The 18,864-nt window shown below is 40.7% G+C and overlaps 1 protein-coding gene across 6 annotated transcripts in view; it reads right to left on the bottom strand.

Moving 5' to 3' along the window:
- Window positions 1–8,773: 8,773 nt before the first annotated feature.
- The window catches only part of GRM1 (glutamate metabotropic receptor 1), a 408,193-nt gene continuing 398,102 nt past the window's right edge, over window positions 8,774–18,864 (bottom strand). For 3 of the 6 annotated variants that reach the window (XM_059400896.1, XM_059400895.1, XM_059400897.1), the window contains exon 9: window positions 8,774–12,479. In XM_059400896.1, the coding sequence (XP_059256879.1) occupies window positions 11,567–12,479 (913 nt within the window). In that variant the 3' untranslated portion in view covers window positions 8,774–11,566. The remainder of the gene's footprint in view (window positions 12,480–18,864) is intronic. The other 3 variants (XM_059400898.1, XM_059400900.1, XM_059400899.1) reach the window with 3 other exon arrangements.

The following is an 18,864-nucleotide window of genomic DNA, read 5'->3' as shown; positions in this document are numbered from 1 at the left end:
ATAGTATAAGTCCCCTAGGTATTTGGAAACAAGGTTTTCCAGGATCCTGAGGGAACTAGCTATTGCTGGGAAAATGTCATTTATTATTGTCACGAGACCCTTCAGGCATATATTGGTGGGTCATAGGCTTGGAGGATGATTGCAAACATGTATCTTGGGAAGGGAGGGGGTTGAGATAAATTAAGTTTCTGAAGGAAATTTTATATGTTAAAGTAGACTTAAAGCATCCTGGGGTCGGGCCAAGGATGACCTGCTATCCTTAGCAAAGTATTAACATCAAAACAGCTGAGTTCCTAGAGGAATGTCACTCCCGGTTTCAAGGACTTGTAAATGGGCTTTAAATAGTAAGGAAATTAAAAATTTTTTCTCCCTCTTTTGTTTCCCACATCAGTACTTATTAATAATTTAACCATCTCTATATCCATTTGTTGGGGCCGATTCCACGTTAAAACCTGTTAAACCACTAGGGCCTGCCTGGGCCTACTTAGCCATAGTGACTCCGTGTTGCCTAGTTCGCCATTTTGTTGTTTAATAAATGACTCAGCAGTTACCGATACCGGTTCCAGGAAACCGTTGCTAAAACAAATACCTAAAACGAGGCCATTTTGTTGTTTAGTAAATACCTCAGCTGTTACTAGTATCGGTTCTGGTTACTAAAACACACAGGTAGGAGACATCCAATCAGTCAAACCCACATACATAGAGGTCTGCGGTTGCACCCTATAAAACGAACCTGTAAGACCAAGGAGAGGTCGCTCTCTTCAGAGGAGGCCCTGGCTGGTCAGTCTAACTTCTAATGCTTGGCATAGAATAAGGCTTTGCATAACTTTTCACTTTGTCTCAGTCTCATTCCTTTGATAATGAACCCAACACATTCATGAAAATTTCCACATTTTTGAGGAGAGGGGTCATTTCTTCTCTATTTTTTTTTTTTATACTTTAAAGTTCTTTTAGTAAACATTCTGGAAGTAGTAATTATCTACTAAAAAAAAAAAAAAAGTGACCCTTTGAGAAATTCCCAGAAACACATTACTTTAGGATGTCATGTTAATTATTATATTCATAGAATATGTAGGGGGGGCATATTTTGCCACCCCCAGATATGCCTGTTTGACATATTGGTTAATTTAAGCTAGTCATTTTTAAGAAACTTCAAACAGGAGAAACTCTGAAATCCAAGTAAAAGTTATCCTTTTATAAAGATACTGTTACACATATTAGAGAAATCTCCATTTCTAAGGTGCCTACTTTGCTATAACAGGAAGAGAAGGGATGAATCTAAATCTCTAGAAAGTCTTATCAATGGAAAAGACAACTACTTAAAGATCCATAACAACCTTACCCTTGTTTCCTGTGCTTTTCCTAGTAACCTCCTATAACTGACTCCCCAACCCCAGTATCTGCTTTTATCTTTGGCTGAAGATGGTATTAAAGTGATGTCTTTGGCCTTCCAGGGAGTTACTCACTTTTCCTGGGTCTCTCTCAAGTAAACAGGAGGTATACATGTTACAGAACTTTTGTTTGATTTTCTCCTGTCGATCTGTCTCATGTCAAGTTGACTCTTGAGCCAGCTAGAAAATCTTTGAATGGTAGAGAAAACATTTTCCTCCCCAACACTCTTACAAATGGAAATTTTTCTTGTAAATGTAACTATTTCTTACAAAAGGGTAACTTCTACTTGGTTTTCAGAGCTTCTCCTGTGTTTGCAGTTTCTTAAAAAATAACCTCTTTAAAATAATCAGTATGCCAAGAGGCATATCTTGGGGTGGTAAAATTTGCTACCTTACAAATACCATAATTACTATAAATATAAATATGTGTGTATATATAAATATATATAATTTTTTTTACTTCAAGTAGTTTTCTAGTGTTCTTATAAATTACTACAATTAAACTGATTTTGAGTTAGAATTTTTTTCTGTAGATTTTCATTGTGAGTTAATATGCAGTGATGATTCTGCTTGTGGATAGGACAAACATCTGTAGCTGTATGAAATCTAAAAGCTATTTGGGAAATAATTCACACTTAGCTCCTCACTGGTGATTTTGTAATGGAACTAATGAAAGTCTGCTCTTTGGTTAGCTACAGGTAGAGTAAGTACTGTCTGGTGGAGTTGTCACAAAGGAAGCTTTATTTGCAGTTATTATAGAGCATAACTTCCAAAGCCAGGACTCCTGAGCAAAGATGAGTGTGTTCTTTTTTTTTAGGGTTAAGATGAATATTCAGAGAGGGGAGCTTTGTCATCACGTGTACAGATGGGCATAAGGTTGCACAGGCTTATTTAGGAAACATGCTGATATATGTATTCTATGTTATGTTACTGAAGCTTGTACTCTTCTGTAGGGCAGAGACTTTCACATTATAATAGAGCAGAGGTAACTGTTGGACAGGGGGAAGGGGCTATGGGTGTGCTCTAAGAGCCAGAGCCCGCATAAACTGGTGGGAGTCTTGGGCTCATGATCACAGGTGAAGAATTCAGGGCCTTGGGGCACCTGGGTGGCTCAGTTGGTTAAGAGACTGCCTTCGGCTCAGGTCATGATACCGGAGTCCCTGGATCGAGTCCTGCATCAGGCTCCCAGCTCCATGGGGAGTCTGCGTCTCCCTCTGACCTTCTCCTCACTCATGCTCTCTCTCACTGTCTCTCTCTCTCTCTCTCTCAAACAAGTAAATAAAAAAAAATCTTAAAAAAAAAAAAAAAGAATTCAGGGCCTTACTTCCTTCTGATACAGCACTGGGAATCTTACCATTGATGTATTGTCTCTGTTATGGTTAGGCTCTTTCCTGGCCTGGTAGAGACTTAGTTTTTGCATTCTTTTTGTTCCCTTAAAACCCTTAACTACTAAGGCTTTTGCATTTCTTTGTAATTCTAGCACCTCCTAGAAAGTTCTGCAAGAAGTCTGTAGATCCAGGAAGTAGGGCATAGATCAAAGAAAATCAATGGCATTCTAAAACGGACTTCTCTGGTGTCCTGAAAATTAAGTCTCCTTTTTCTTTTTCTGGGGACTCCTAACTCTTTCCACTTACATTTCTAGAGCAGGCAATATAAATTTTCTATTACACTGATGTTCAGACCGAGTGTGCTTGTTTGTATCAAGAGTTTACAGAACAGTTTTCAGTGTACTATTTTAAAAATAGTATCAGCATAATTTTCAACCCAGTGTGGTGTTTCAGAGGATGGGCGCCAGGCTTTGGCACCCTGGAAGTGCACCACAGCTCCACGTCCCAATGGCTTTGTGATCTTAGGCAAGTTACTTCTTTTTTTTTTTTTTTTAACCTCAGTTTTCTCATTTATAAAAGGAGAAGAAGCCCTACTTCTTCAAAGGATATTACAAAGTTAAATGTGGAGTAAATGTAAATGTAGGGGCGCCTGGGTGGCTCAGTGTGTTAAAGCCTCTGCCTTCAGCTCAGGTCTCGATCCCAGTGTCCTTGGATGGAGCCTTGCATCAGGCTCTCTGCTCAGCAGGGAGCCTGCTTCCTCCTCTCTCTCTGCCTGCCTCTCTGCCTACTTGTGATCTCTGTCAAATAAATAAAATCTTAATAAATAAATAAATAAATAAATAATGTCAATGTAAAATTCAGGGAATAAATAATAATTATTATCAAATGACTAATAACATAATTTTGGAAACCAGACTAAGGAAATCTATATTTGGAGCAACCAGTGGCTCAATCACTTAAGCATCTGACTCTTGATTTTGCCTCAGATTATGATCTCAGGGCTGCGAGACTGAGCCGCACTTCAGGCTGGGCATGGGCATCTACTTAAGATTCTCTCTCTCCCTCTCTGTTGTCCCTTCCCCCCAACTCATGCTCATGGACGCATACACACACTCTTCCTCAAATAAATAAGTAAAATCTTAAAAAAAAAAAAAAAGAAATATTATCTATAGGATAAATCTTTGGTGTGGAATAATTCTCACACTATTTGTAGGACTCAAAAAGTTTTAAACAATCTAAGTGTCTAACAGTAAGTGTGATCAAAAAACTTACAAGATATCCACATGATGAAGTTTATGGGGTATTTTTGTTAATATCAGCAAGAAATGCTTTTAATGCTTTTTACATGTGAATATTAAGTAGGTCACTTGAATGATTTAACTCTAAGCCCTCACATGGCAAAATGTGGTATTTCCTAATTGTGTTGTCTTTGAAGAGAAAACATGTAATTTCATCTGCTTTCGTATAACTTGCACAGAGCCTGCACTTCTGCCTTCCTGTTTTAGCTACTGCTTTGCAATCTTTTCTGGCTACTGCCTGCAGTTACTTGTCCCTGTGGATGATCCTGGCTAATCTCTCCCTATCTATTCCTGGCCTGAACTGCCAGTGTGGTGGCACTGATCTTGACCTCTAACATCCTTTGAGACTCTCTGCCTTGCTGTGCTTAGAGCTCAGTATCCCCTGCTCTGGATCTCTGTTGATGTTATCTGTACTGCTTTCCACTTATTAGCTGGCCTTCTGCTCAGCGAGACCAAAATAGGGGCTCTGACCCTCATGATCTATGCTTATCTTTCCTGCTGACCTACAGGAAGATCCCTGCTCTTCTTTTGGCTTCTTCTAAATTTTACATGTGGGGTTTTGGGTGATGGTAACTGGAAAATTTGTTAGACCTCTAGAGATCCATTCTTGCCACTGAGCTACACAACCACTCCATCACTAAGTACACTAGATTTTGAGGGGCTTACTCACCACCTGTCTGCTCAAGCCCTTCTGGTGATCCTTGCCCAGATTCAACAGAGAGCCTGATGAGGACCCCAATCCCAGGACCCTGGGATGATGACATGAGCTGAAGGCAGCCGCTTAACCCACTGAGCTACCCAGATGCCCCTCTTGTTTTTTTTTAACAGAAAAATGACACAATTTTAGAAGTTGTTTTAAGAAAATAATCCAGAGGCTAACATCAAATTCATTTAAAGGACCATTGTACTTTAATTTTCTTTTGTGACTTTACCTTGCTACAAGGAGACAGGAGTTTCTTTGGCTGATGCTAGTTAGTGCCCTGCCCCCTCTTGGCACTCACTTTCCCCACACAGGCCAACTCTCAGGTTTCCAACTGCCAGGAGCTGTAACTCTTTGCCTGAAGGCTTTCTTTAGAGATTGGACCCTGCATAGAAGACACATTGGAAGTAGTTGGAATTAGCATGCACCTGCCTCCCCAGTAGTCCTCCACCATGATAGGAAGTAAGTAAATGCTCCCCCACATCCTTGTCCCATGGGGATGGTGGACCATATGAGGCATGCGCTCCATTGTTTCCCAGAGTCGCCAGCAGGATTGAGCCCCATGGTGATAACCTGCCTGGTAACATACCCTTTATTGGCTGCATATCAGTCACTGCCTTGCCTCCCCACATTTCTATTGGTGCTTCCAAGAATCACTCCCCAGTACACTACTTTCCCTCAAATCCTCTTCTCAGGGTCTCTTCTGGGGAAATCCATCTTAATAAGATACTCATATTCATATTCATTTCCTGCAGTTCATAAGAAAAAGGCTCATGGATTATAGCTAGCTCTGAGCTAAGCCTGGTGCAAAATGTGGCAAGGCTGCTAACAAAATTAGCATAATCTCAGGCAGCAATACTAGAATAATGGTTAAAGTGAATCAAGGTATCTGTGCAGTTTAAGTATTATTTCCAGTTCTGGATGCAAAATTTCTTAAAGGATTCTTAAAATTGGAATATCCATTGCCTTAGGAGTTTAGGAACCTAATAACAAAAAGAACAGTTAAAGGAAGTGAGCTATTTGGCTTAGAGAATAAACTACTAAGAAATGGCATAATCAGTCTTCAAGTGGCTGAAGGGAAATCATGTACACAATACATTACATTTATTCAATCTCTTTCCAGAGGGCAGATCTCTGATTGGGCAAAAGTAAAACAAAAACTTCTTCTAATGATCAGAGCTTTCTCTTATCAAATTCAAAATCCCAGTCTCTGGAAATATTTCCGCAGATGGCAAAAAATCACCTGGATCTACCCCATTCCTTAAAATAAAGCTAGGTCCCAAATGTAAGCCTCTGTGAGTCTCATCAAAAGCTCATTTCAATAACCAGGATTCTGTTTGGGGCATTCCTTCAGACTGCCAGCCTGTTATGAGCCTCCGTGCTCCTACCCCCTTATTTTCCTCCAATACCTTCATTCTGAATTTATGTCTTAGTTCTGTTCCGTGGCTACCTTCATGGATTAACAGCGTCATTTTGGACATTGCTCTCCCAGGCAATATAGATGCTCTCCCAGTTCAAATAAAAATGATCGCCAAAAAAAATAGGCATGTAACTATAGTGAAATAACTTAGGAGCTATCTGCTCTCTTTGTGTACAGCTGGAGGTAATAGACATTCTACCCCAGTCCCTCCACCTGTTCCACTCCAGTCAGAAGTGACTTCCTCACCTACCCCTTGCTAACACAGGAAGAGGACAGGACACAGAGAAATAGAATCCTGAATGGGGTGATAGCTTACTTTATTTTATTTATTTATTTATTTATTTATTTATTTATTTATTTATTTATTTTATTTGAGAGAGAGAGAGCATGTGAGTGAGGGGAAGGGTAGAGGGGGAGAGAGACAAGCTCAAGTAGACTCTGCGCTTAGCATGGAGCCAACTCAGGGCTCCAGCTCATGACCCTGAGATCATGACCTGAGCCAAAACCCAGAATCAGACACTTAACCAACGGAGCCACCCAGGCACTCCAGATGATAGCTTATTTTAAATGACTTCTTAATTTACTTCCAACTCTGTAATTTTTTACAATTATTTTCCTTTTCAGTTTCTCCATATTCATTCTTAAGTTCCTTCTCCCCCTCCCTCTTCTCCTCTTTCTTCCTCCTCCTCCTCCTCCTCTTTTTCTCCACCTCTTTCTTCCTCCTCCTTCTTTCCCCTCCTCCTCACCCTTCTGCCCCTCCTCCCCCTCCTCCCCCACTCCTCCTCCCCCTCCTCCTTCCCATTCTCCTCTCCCCCTCCTCCTCCCTCCTCTTCTTTTTCTTCTTCCCCTTCTTTTCTTATTAACTTACAAGTTTTGCTTCTCAAGCTACCGAGAGAGAATGAAGCCAGTTTCTGGCTTAATGGTGTCATTACTTCAAGTGCCCTCACTTTAATGGAGGTCCCACTTTAGCAGTCTATGTGTTACTGGCAGTTCTCCTGAAGAGGACACTGTTTCCCACACCTATTGCTTTGCCAGACCTCTGACTGGGCTCAGTGGACACTGAGTATTGCCATGTTCTTCTGCAAGAAAAGCAGACCTGCTGCCCAGTGGGACAAATCTTTCTGATGCCAAAAGGAGAGCTTGTTTTTCATGATGAAAACATGTGTTGTTCCAGTTGGCAGAGTTAGGATCAGTAGGTGGAAATATAGAGCTCTGGACCCCATAAGGCTCTCGGAATAAATCTTCAAAGTATTAAGCTAGGAAAATTACATGGTGTTACAACACTTACTTCCTTTTTTCGATATTTACTGAGTATCTGCTTTGCCCTGAAGCCTCATAAATTAGGAAAAAAGAAAAAGTATCACAAACAAAAAGGACCCTAAATCTATTAAGGGAAAGAGACATGCAAACTATAATGTGGTTAAGATGTGAATAAAATGTTATGGGAATACAAAAGGGTGATACTCTCCTGAGCTCTGCAAAGGAATACGAATTCACAGGCCCTGTGCCAGCTTAGGATGGAGCTCAAATCCCATGTGGCCACTTGCTAGCTGAGAGACTCTGGGCAAATTATTTCAGTACTCCAAAATATCCATGGAGCAGTATTACCTGAAAGATTAAATGAGAACGTAAAGAACCTAGGATAATGTCTGGCACAGTGTAAGCGGATGAAATGTTGCTGCAGGAAGGTTTATGTAGAAATTGTTGGGGCAGTTACTCACACCTCATTTGTGGTATCTGGATTCTAGACCCCACCGCTTCAAATGTCTTCCTTATGGTGAAGCTTCTATACTCTCCAAGTGGCGGTCCTTATGACCTACTGGGCAATCTGAGGGTATTTTTGGACTATGCATCTGAAACATTTCCATTTTTCTTTTTCTTCATTTCTCTTCTTTCTCATTCCCTCTCCTATGACTTTTCTCTCTCAGACATCAAGCACCCTTTTCATGATTTCTCATTCTATTTTCTGGACACAGTGAAGAAACCCCCTGGTGTCTCAGCCCCAGATTCTGGAGATTTCTCCAACATCAGCCTTTCTATATACACCTTGCTCCCACAATCTAAATACATCACAATCTCATGGATTTGGCCCTTGTACTAGCATTGCTCTCCTCTTGACTAACACCATGTAGGTGCTTTACTTTGTAGGTATCTTATGGCAAGAGACAAATAATGGGCTTCTTTGTTTTGAAGACCAGTGAAGTCTCCATTGAAATTAAAGGGATTAGAAGGAGAATGTCAACAAAGTAAGAAACCAGGTTCCTCTAGAGTATGAGTCTTGTGGTGCACAAATAAAAGAGAGATGGCAGCCTTCAGTGCCTCTGTCTGCAGAACTCTGCGGGAGACCCAGGAGTTTGTTAAGGCTCAGACTTTCTATGAAAAAGATGAAAGACAATGTCTGCCATAGCATTAAATATTCAAATTCTGGATTTAATTTTAAATTTAGAGTTTCAGGTACCACTTTTCTTACAATCAAAATGTACTCTGTCACCTACCTGGCCTACAGATTTTATATGATGTTCTCCCACTTTGATCTAGAAGACAAGTTGTGAGCAAAATCAAGCCACCGTAATTGTTTTTTTATAACAATCTATTTCTCCTACTGTAACTCTGACAAAGCATAAAGAATACACACATTTAATAAATAGAAAACATTTATTATACAGCATTATCAAGATTATCAGACAAAAGGCAGTAATGAGCCAAAGGAATACACTTTTACAAGAAGCTAAACAACTTGTATAAGCACATACATTAAGGTGAAGAGTATCTGCCCTTTTGGTACAGGGTACGTATGTGTACATTTCCAATTTTGAACAGTTATGCTATAAGAGCTAATACTGTATTATGTTCAAGAAAACTTTTAATCATGATAATATTAGGCATTCAGAGAAATAATGTAATAGGTGTTGAATGTGTTCACCAAATGTCTCAGACTAAAACCTCAGAACAAACTGACATCTTATATTATTTGAATAGTAGAGCAGCTTTCCTGGTCTATTCTTACTTAAAAAAAAAAAAAATCTGAATGCACAAGTCCTGTGATATCAAGGACATATATTAGTGGCATTAAGATTTAAAAAAAAAAACATGTTTCACAAATAATAGATAGTAAGCTTTTAGTTGCTAGTTTTCCAGTAAGCAGACCATCTATTAAGCACTGGAACCATCTACATTCCTCACTCTGCTTCATTGTGAAAACATGGAACTAAAATTTGTTTCAGTCACAAGGTCTTTCTACCAAAGGGGTTACAAATAATTTTTTAAGGGAAAGGCAGTCCATTCTTGATATGGAACCAACTAAACTTGGCAGTAGAATATGGGAAGACATAAGAAACATGGGCCTCAAACATTGGAGCTGATGTTAAATTCTGAACAAATGATGCAGTGGGTATTTAAAGATTCTAAGATGATTTTTGGCTGAGAAATCAGCTTCCACATGAAGGAAGCATATTAAAATATGACTGCACATAAGGCATAAACAGATATTTAAAGGGGTGAGCTTCATTCCACAAATAATAGAAGAAATCAAAACAGCAAGAAAAATTGCTTTTATTGGGTGTAATGAGGAGGTAAAAATGAAACAACTGGATTACACATACATGGATATTACATACAGCAAATGACAAAAACATAAAGAAAAGCGATGACAGTGAAAATGGAGGAATAAAAGTACATGGAAATAACAATTGAAAGAAAGTAAGAAGTGATAGATAGATGACTTGAAAAAATATGACCAGACATAGAGGTTAATATATATTTCAATCACTGAAAGCTCACGTTACTGTGGAAAATCTTTTTTAAAAAAATCTAAAGTGACCTGAAATAATCTTAATACTGTCATTTCAATCTCATGTTTTAATAATGATGTGTGAAAATTTATAAAATGTACCTCTTTATTGTTACCCACAGTTTTTTGTGAATTTTTAACGTGACAAATTTTCAAGCCACTTCATTAATAACGTGTTCCACATCATTAAATATCTGAAAAATAAATTCCCTCTTAGATGAGGAAGAACCATCTGAGCAGCATATGAAAACCACGAGACCGCAGCACTCAAACCTTCAAAGAACTTCTGTAAATATTGGTGACAATATATAAAACATTTTTAGAACATAAAAATATCTATACTCTATTGGAAAGACAACCTTCCGGTTGCAATTCCATTGACATTACATTGCACAAATTTTATTATCACATGTACACAAGGACATAGGAACACATTTACGTACTAGTTATAGGGACTTGGATGACAAGAGGAAAGAATTATTTGTCATTGAACCAGTAATAGTTGCTATGAGTACATCATTAAGTTCGAAGATCATTTGTTTCCTTAGTACATAGGAGAAACAATGGCACCAAGTACACATACTGCATCTTAGAAGTTCAACTGGTAATAATATTTGCTACAGTAAATGTAAGGTAACAATTTTGCCACATGTTTTGTTCTCTTTTATTGAAGGGCAGAGAAGAGCCCCCTTGGCACAAACACAAGATCATCCACAAAACATCTTCTGCCACTCTCCAAACAATCTTGTTCTAGCATTTTTTCCAAAATCACCAATAAGCGAGTATCAGCTATGGAACGTTACCTGCGCTGAATGTGTTCACCACCTCACGCTTATGTCCTGTCTCATTCCATCTTGCCTTAGCACTCTTGATGAAGCAGTTTTTGGTGATGCTTTTGCTCTGATTCCTGTTTTCCTAAGTAGAGAAACATCACAGAGCAGCAGGGTGTCCATACATTTTTTTTCCAAGTGTGACAAGGCTGGCTCTGCCTCAGGTGTAATGGGTGAAGAGAGGCCCCTGTCTGGGCCAATTCCCTAGGCTCCTGAACACTGATAAGGAGAAGGGATAGAGAAAAATGAGCTGCTGTTGCACGGGTGGTTCCATCCCTGGCCCTCCTTCACCCACCTGCTGGGTCTGGCTGCCCCCACGCTCGCCACGACTGCCATGAATACCATGATGTCAATTAAGGATTCACCTGGCTGGTCCACAGGTGCTGTCTCCTCAAGCCAAGCGCGTGTGGGTGAGTGTATCTATGCACAATTGTCCAAAAGAAGAGATTATTTGTTTGTTTGTTTATGTACGCATGTATTTATTTATTTATGCGGTGAAAGTTGTACACTATATGGGATTGTGCTTTGTCAGAATTCCCTTTCTTCCCAGAGAAGGCTTTTGAATAATTCAAGAATCGGGATCCTCGCTGGGATATTTTTTCTTTTTTTTCTTTTTTCTTTTTTTTTTTTTTTTTTTTTTTTGCTTGCAGAGCAGTTTCCTCTGGCCTTCCCTAAGGCAGCAGCAGCATTGTCTCCCTTTCTCGCACACTTCACGCTCCTCTTCCATCTCCTCCTCCCAGCTAGCCGCACATCTCCAGAGGTGCTGGTGCTCCCTGGTTTCTCGTGCTTTCCAAGTGGACACCTCCTTCCTACAGGGTGGAAGAGCTTTGCTTATAGTCCCTCAGGATGACCGAGGCGTAGGTCACGTTGGGAGGGGTGCAGAGCACCGACTCGGACACGGGGGAGCTGGGCACCGAGCTGCCCGAGGCCACGGAGTCACGGAAAGGCGACGGAGGCGTCAGGGCAGGCGAATCCTCAGGGGCGGGTTTGCTGGCCGCCTGCAGATCTTCGTCTTCCTCTTCCAGTTCGTCTTCCTCCGTGTTCCCTTCCCGCTCATACAAGTACTCTTGGAGGAGCTTGAACCTCTCGCTGTCGTCCTCGTCGTCGTCGTCTGCTGGCGGGGAGGTGGGCTCCTCCCCGAAGGTGCTCAGCTGCAGCGGGAGCATTTGCAGGTGCTGCGGGGCCGCCGGGGGCGGGTACAGCGAGCGCACCCCGTTCCCCGGGCCCCCAGGAACTGCGAGCACCGCATTGAAATCCGGGATCCCGGTGCTGAAATTGTTGACCACTCCCTGTAGCTGGTCCATCAGGGATTTCTGCGGTTGCGGTGGCTGCTGGAGCGGAGGGGGCAAGCCCTTGGGGATGGCCGGGTCTGCCAGGAACAGGGGGGTCTCCTCTGTGGTCAGGTGGGGCGGCAGAGGTGGGGTGCTCACCGCAGTTGGCACCCGTCGGTGCACCACCATAGAAGGACTGTTGGGAGGACTGAAGCCAACCGGCTGGGCATCCTCCTCCTCTACGTTGTATAGGGTCTTGGTGCTGGTATCTGAAAAGGTGAGGCTCTTGCCGGAGCCCTGGTAACTTTTAGTGAGGGGCTTGATGACGGCTGTTTGGTTGCAGGCCGTCTCATTGGTCTTCACGTGCACAGAGAGGCGGTGCCACATGTGCTGTCCCTTGGGCACCTGTCTTCCACCTGGTTCAGACCATGACACAGACTTGCCATTAGAACTATGAATAAAATAGAGATGGATTTATTTGCAGATATATCATGCATACAGGAGAAAATACATATAAATTATATGCAATCCCAGCTCAATGCAATTTGATACCCCCACTCCCCCCTTCCCCGCCCGACTGTATGCCTGGCCTCCATACCCTTAACCTCCCTTTATTACAGGTCAAAGACCAAAAATGGCAGTGACCACAGCTTGCCTCTGTAGCTGCAGTCAGTGATTCCATCAACCCCAAGGCGAGGCAGAACACTTTGACCCTAAGAAAGTCGGAGGGGGGAGAAACACCAGCCTGCTGCAGAAGCAGCTATGTTCATTTCTGCCTGAGATTTCACAAAGTTATTACACACTCACATACTCACAGATACACTTAAGGTAACCACAATGTTGCCACTCAGTGCAAGCCCTTGAAAGATTCCAAAATCGATGGAGGAAACAAATAAGAAATAAAACTACAGATGCGCATGGACAAGAGAACATAACCACCATAGCCCTTGCCTTCCTTTCTTCTGAAGCCCCTGGAACAAATTAAAACCCACAGATTAAGCTACTCTCATTGTCCCGTGAGGTTATAAAATACATCCCCTCAGTCGCCCTTTCTAGGCGGGTATCTCCTGGTACCATAGTAGCAAGGGCAGGCACGTGGCACCTGTACAGAAGAGAAAAAAGCAGATGACAGAAAACCCAGGCCCATTTTCCACTTCAGTGTGTCATAACTTTTGCCTTTCTTTTTATTTCAACGCATTATTCCCGACACATACAATGAATCACAATTCACATAAAGGCCCTGATTCACAGCTGTTAGTTTGGGATTTCCCCGCTGGGGACTTTTCACTAGGTGTGTTTGAAAAGTTATAGAACCAGGAAGCCCAGCAAAACACGGATGCTCAGACCCTGGTTTAGCCCTTCAACATAGCTGGTGACGCAAACAAGACAAAATGGAGATTCAGAGAAAGCAGAAGTTACAGAGGCAAAGGTCCCTGCCTGCCCTTTTCCTTGATGAGCTTTGGAGAAGAAAAAGGTTAGGGTACCAGCAGCCCTCCTGCTTTTGGACCTTTCATTCTTTACAGGACCATCAAAAAACCAGTCAATTAGGAGAAGGAAGAGGAGAAGGATGAAAAAGAGAAAGAAGCGGGAGAAGGAAGAGGAGGAGAAGGTGGAAGAAAAGAGAAGTACTGTGCCTAGCACTCAGATTCTATTCTGTATGTTGTAACAACTCTCGAATTACTTTTGGACTTCTGGCTTTTTTTTTTTTTTTCCCTGTACAACTTTTAGCAGATGGCGGTACCTTACCATAGCATACTATTAATAACATCAGTGTTAATACTTACATCAGGATATTTTTTCTTGTGTGTGTGTGTGTGTGTTGTTCTTTTTTTTTTTTTTTGAGTTTGCTTTTTCACTGTATCCATGAAAACAACAGAGAAAGTAGCACAATGTCAACACATTTTTGACAGTAAAAGGAATAGGAATCACGAACATTTTTTTTCTTAGGTGGATGTGTGAAATAGACTATTCTGTATCATGGTCTTTTGTTTCGAAAAATGTAGGAAGTGATCAATAGTTAATATAATGATTTATTTAGTCATTTTGAAAATACAAGAACGAATACTTCAAAAATTTTGCATGTTGCATCTATGAGGATGATAATATTTTGACATTTTATATATTATAATCTTGAAAAGTGAAGTGAGCCAAATAAATACAGAGTCTTGCAGAAATTCTGATACCTATTATGGAATACTCTGGATTTAAAAGTCTTAGAATAGTTAAATATTAGTTAAAATTTTGTTAAATAATATATAAATAATAATAAAATTAGTTAAAATTTCATTATTTATGAAAAGGTAGTTCCTCTATCTTATAATTTATATGCCATATGTGTGTGTATATATATATATATATATATATGTATATTTATTTATTTATTTATTTATTTGAGAGAGAGAGAGCATGCAGGTGGGAAGAGGGGCAGAGGGTGAGGGAGAGACAATCTTGAGCAGACTCCCTGCTGAGTGTGGAACCCAACAGTGGGGTTGGGGGGGGGGGCTCGACCTTGCAACCCTGAGATCACTACCTGAGCTGAAACCAAGACTTAAATGCTCAACTGACTGAGCCACCCAGGCACCGCATTTAGGCTATATGTTTAATTATCTAAGAAAAATCTCATCTCTAAAATACTATGTGAAACTTAATATTTCTCTGAAATATATGCTTAATATATTCCCTGAGAATGTAGAAGTACTTGTAAATGCAAAATTACTGGCTTTTCAGCTTCTACACTATTGTTAGAATACCTTTCTTCTGAGTTGAGTCAACTATAGAACAGACGGTTTGTGTTCCCAGTATGAACACACAGTCAACCAGTCAGCAACCAAGACCACAATCCACAGTTCTGAGTTTGAAACTCTAGGTGAGCTTACCTCCCACCTCCTTCTTTCTCAACTTCCTCCAATCCCTACTTCACTCAGGCTGTCTCTCTCTCTCTCTTAACACATTCATTATGACTCTTCCAGAAAGTATAAAACTGATTTGCCTCTTGTCTTATCTCTTAAATATGCTTTAGTGTACCATTCAACCTCAATGATTTGCATCACTTTTTTAAAAAGAGATTTTATTTATTTATTTGAGAGAGAGAGGAAGAGTATGACTGGGGAGAGGGGTATGGGGGAGGGAGAGAGACAAGCAGACTCCTTCCTGAGTGTGGACTCCACCCTGAGCATGCAGCGCAATGAGGGCCTCAATCCCAGGACCCTGAGATCATGACCTAAGCAGAAATCAAGAGTCAAATCCTTAATGGATTGAGCCACCCAGGAGCCCCTGATTTGCATCTCTTTGAATTGCAATGGATACATTTTTTCCTTCTTCCAATGCCTGCCTCTCAAAGCTTTTTTTTTTTTTTAATTCATTAAACTAAAATGATGCTTTGAGTCTTTATTTAGTTGTGTGTGTGTGTGTGTGTGTGCATATGTGTGTGTATGTGTGGGTGTTTACTTAACCACCAGACTTACATACCCCAACAAGCAATTATTCCAGTCTCCATACATCCCAGCAAAAAGGCATTCTTCTATTCTCGGGACTTACTTCATTCACTCACTCACATGGGCTGTTTTCCTCACTTCCCAGAGCCCTATGTGGGCCTCTATTTAAATCATGTGCTTCCCTATTTTAATGGCATTATTAATCATCTTGCGTATAGATAAAATCACATCTTAGTTCTGTTTTAATCCAATACCATTTTTATTCATGAAATGGGAGGTTTTTACCCTGGCTGTCAAAATTAGCAGCTTTCCTTCCCCTCAGAGTCTTGCTCTAGATTTGCTGTAAAGAACTGTTTAATTAGGAAACAGTTCTAATGTCCCAGGGCATTTATTAGATTAAGAAAATTAGATTAACCTTTTTTTTTTCCCAAGGACAAAACAAATTGCTTCCTACAAACCAGAGATAGTGAAGGAAATGTATCATCTCATAGAAACTTCAGCCCAGAGTATAAAGTTTAGTTCTCCTGAATCAGGTTTTTCTGACATTGGGTTCATATACAGCTCGAATGGTCCATGAATCTACACATGGGATGAGCAATCTACACATGGGATGAGCTATGCTTTTAGACTGGATCGGTACTATGTCTTGATAGATTGTACATTGTTATATTGAAATGCATGTAAATGCTATCACAATAAAGTGTGTTGCTAGATACAAGTGTAGCTAAATTCTGAGAAGCTTTTTTGTGTTTTGTGGTCAAGTGGCTACTAAAAAAACAGTACGATTACTATCACTGATTTGGGTGGAGGTTTAATAAGCATTTTGGTGTGAAAAGGGATTACCCTATTTGAAAAGGCTGGGAGTCCACCGCTATGATATTAAGAAGAGAAAAAATGTATAAAATAGGGGGCAGCCAAAAGGAGTAAATGCATTATCAAAGTGCAATATTACTATGAAATAAATCTTCGGTTTAATCCCAGATAACTTTAATGCCTTCTGTTTCAGTCACCAACTGCTTCCTTCTATTATTCAATTTTACTTCATTTCCTAAATAGAAGTATTAGGAAAAGCGTGATCTATAAACACCACATAATTGTCATAAAACACCCCATCCTTCCTGCTCTCACTTCAGAAGGCAGACCCCAGGCTTAAAACCACCTCATATTCAAAGATCAAATTCAGTAACATTTGGCGTGAATACCTCAGGTGGCAAAAGATATTTATCGATACAGAAGTTATTGAAGGAAAAGTCTGTTAGGCTGGAGAGGCACCAGGATGTAGATGGTGATCTGTACTGGGAGTGTGCAGAGCCAAGCAGGCCTGGGGCTGCCATGCCAGCTATGACAGATTTGGGATCTTGCTTTGGTTTTTCTCTCATTAGATAAGTCTAACAATCCCCCCAAACAGAAAACCCAATATTTACAGCACTTTAGAGAATGGTTGGAAGTGGGCGGCGTAAACAGATTAGTATATCTTCAGCATTCGGAGTGATCTTGTCTGTTTTATTTGTTTCAGTAAGTACTAGTTACATCTGCAGGGTACACCGCTCTCTGCTCCAGAGAGGTCTAAAATGGGAATAACAGTGGGTGGGTGTTTGAGATCAGGAGGGAAGCATCCTGCACAAGCTGCCTGAGGGGGAAGCTTCCACAGCACCTGTCTCCCTTATGTCCAATTCCAGTCTTTGCCACGAGGCTTCATCGCTTCATGACAAACATAAGGATGGCATCCAGAGAGCCCACAGACAAGGCAAGACCTTCGCAGAAGGAGGGGAGACTCACTCCTTGGAACCTAAAGAGGTTAGCATTTGTTTTCTCTGAAAATGACAGTGGAAACAGGAAGTGCCATTGAGTCACAGCATGGAGAGAATGGCTTACCAAGTCCAGAGAAGAAACCAAAGCTACAGGCTTACGGGCAGTTTTCCTATGGCCGAGTGGCCAAGGTGGGCACACAAGGCCTTTCCAAAAAGACTGCACCCCCAACTGAGACACTCGGAAAGGGATGCCAGATATGTGTTGTCCAAATGCCTTGCCTCTTCCTGCTTCAAGGAGCTGGTACCAGAAGGAAGTCTGAGTAGTGATTCTTGTAGACTCGCAGGCAGAGGAACTATTTGAAGCCATATGAGTCAGAGTCTTGTTTTCCCAGGCAACACCAAGTTAATCTTCAGTACAAAGGACTTCCACTGATGCCAGTTACACTTTTGAAGGCTTTCCAGAAAAATCTGCATATTCAGTATATAATCCCCGGGAGCCTATGTGAACATAATTAAAATTTCTCACCTTTTTGATTCACCACTAGTAAGGTAGAAAATCTCTGAATGTGTTATTGGACACAATTGCATTTTGACTACATGGGAACTTGGTGGCTTCTGCGGATATCAGTCTTAAATAGCATTGTGAATTTTATCCCTCTCCTCTGATTCTAACATCATAAGTTAGTCAGAGAACCACTTGGCTTACCGAAATTTACAATATCTCAAAGTCTAAATATAAGTCCTCTTTTTAAAATCTTTAGATGAATCACATTCTATATGTTAAAGTTATGATACAGGATACACGACAGCACAAAGGAAATCAGTTTGCCTTTATTAAGCTTTGTGCTCTCTTCAGTGAATCAATTAAGATAAAGACATCCACAAACAAAATGAGCTCACCAAAGAATGGGAGGCTCCATAAACTTTGTCCAAGCATAGGGTCTACTGTCTTGAGAAAACTGACAAATCTGTTTCAAACTATTGAATAGAATTCTGATGGTTACTAAATTTTTCCTAAGTACATTTTAAATGGCCATTAGTTCAACCTAATCATGATTACTGGCTGAGGAAAGAAATTCTCGTGCCAAAGTTTACTGAAGACATCATGTTGGTACAGGAGTATTGTTCTAGCAGAGGTATACAAGTTGTAATTATATTCCTCCAGGAAGTCTAGATGAGTCTAGATTCCATTCCCTTTTAAGAAACTTCAAGTGAAGCGTTATTGTATCTTCCATGCTCCATGCTACCAGACCTGTAATTTTAATAGCAAGTCATTTGATGTTCCTCAACTCAACTCTACTCTACTCCTGGAGTCCTCGCAGTTTGCTCTGGAAACATAGGACAGTGCATTGCTCTGCTGGGATTATTCCTCAGAGACAAGATAGAGCTAGGCAGACCATAACGGTCCAGTAGGCAACTTTATCTCCATCACTAGTCCCTTTGCCTTGATTGTTCACAAAAGCTGTGGGAACTGAAGGTGACACAGAGAACATATCATTTTTGTTGTTGTTTGTTGATGAACAGCCAAGGCTATAAATAGCCAGTCTCTTCTCAATCTTTTCCTGATCCTTTATAGTCTCCTGAAAGAAGGCTTGAATAGATCCTTTTCCGAGAATTCTTAAAAACCAACCTATGAGCTTTGCCGATCAGG

Source organism: Mustela nigripes, chromosome 5 (genome assembly GCF_022355385.1).
Source record: "Mustela nigripes isolate SB6536 chromosome 5, MUSNIG.SB6536, whole genome shotgun sequence".
In the NCBI taxonomy this organism is placed as follows: Eukaryota; Metazoa; Chordata; class Mammalia; order Carnivora; family Mustelidae; genus Mustela; species Mustela nigripes.
The sequence above is the reverse complement of the archived record's forward strand: the minus strand, read 5'-3'. Positions and strand labels throughout refer to the sequence as shown.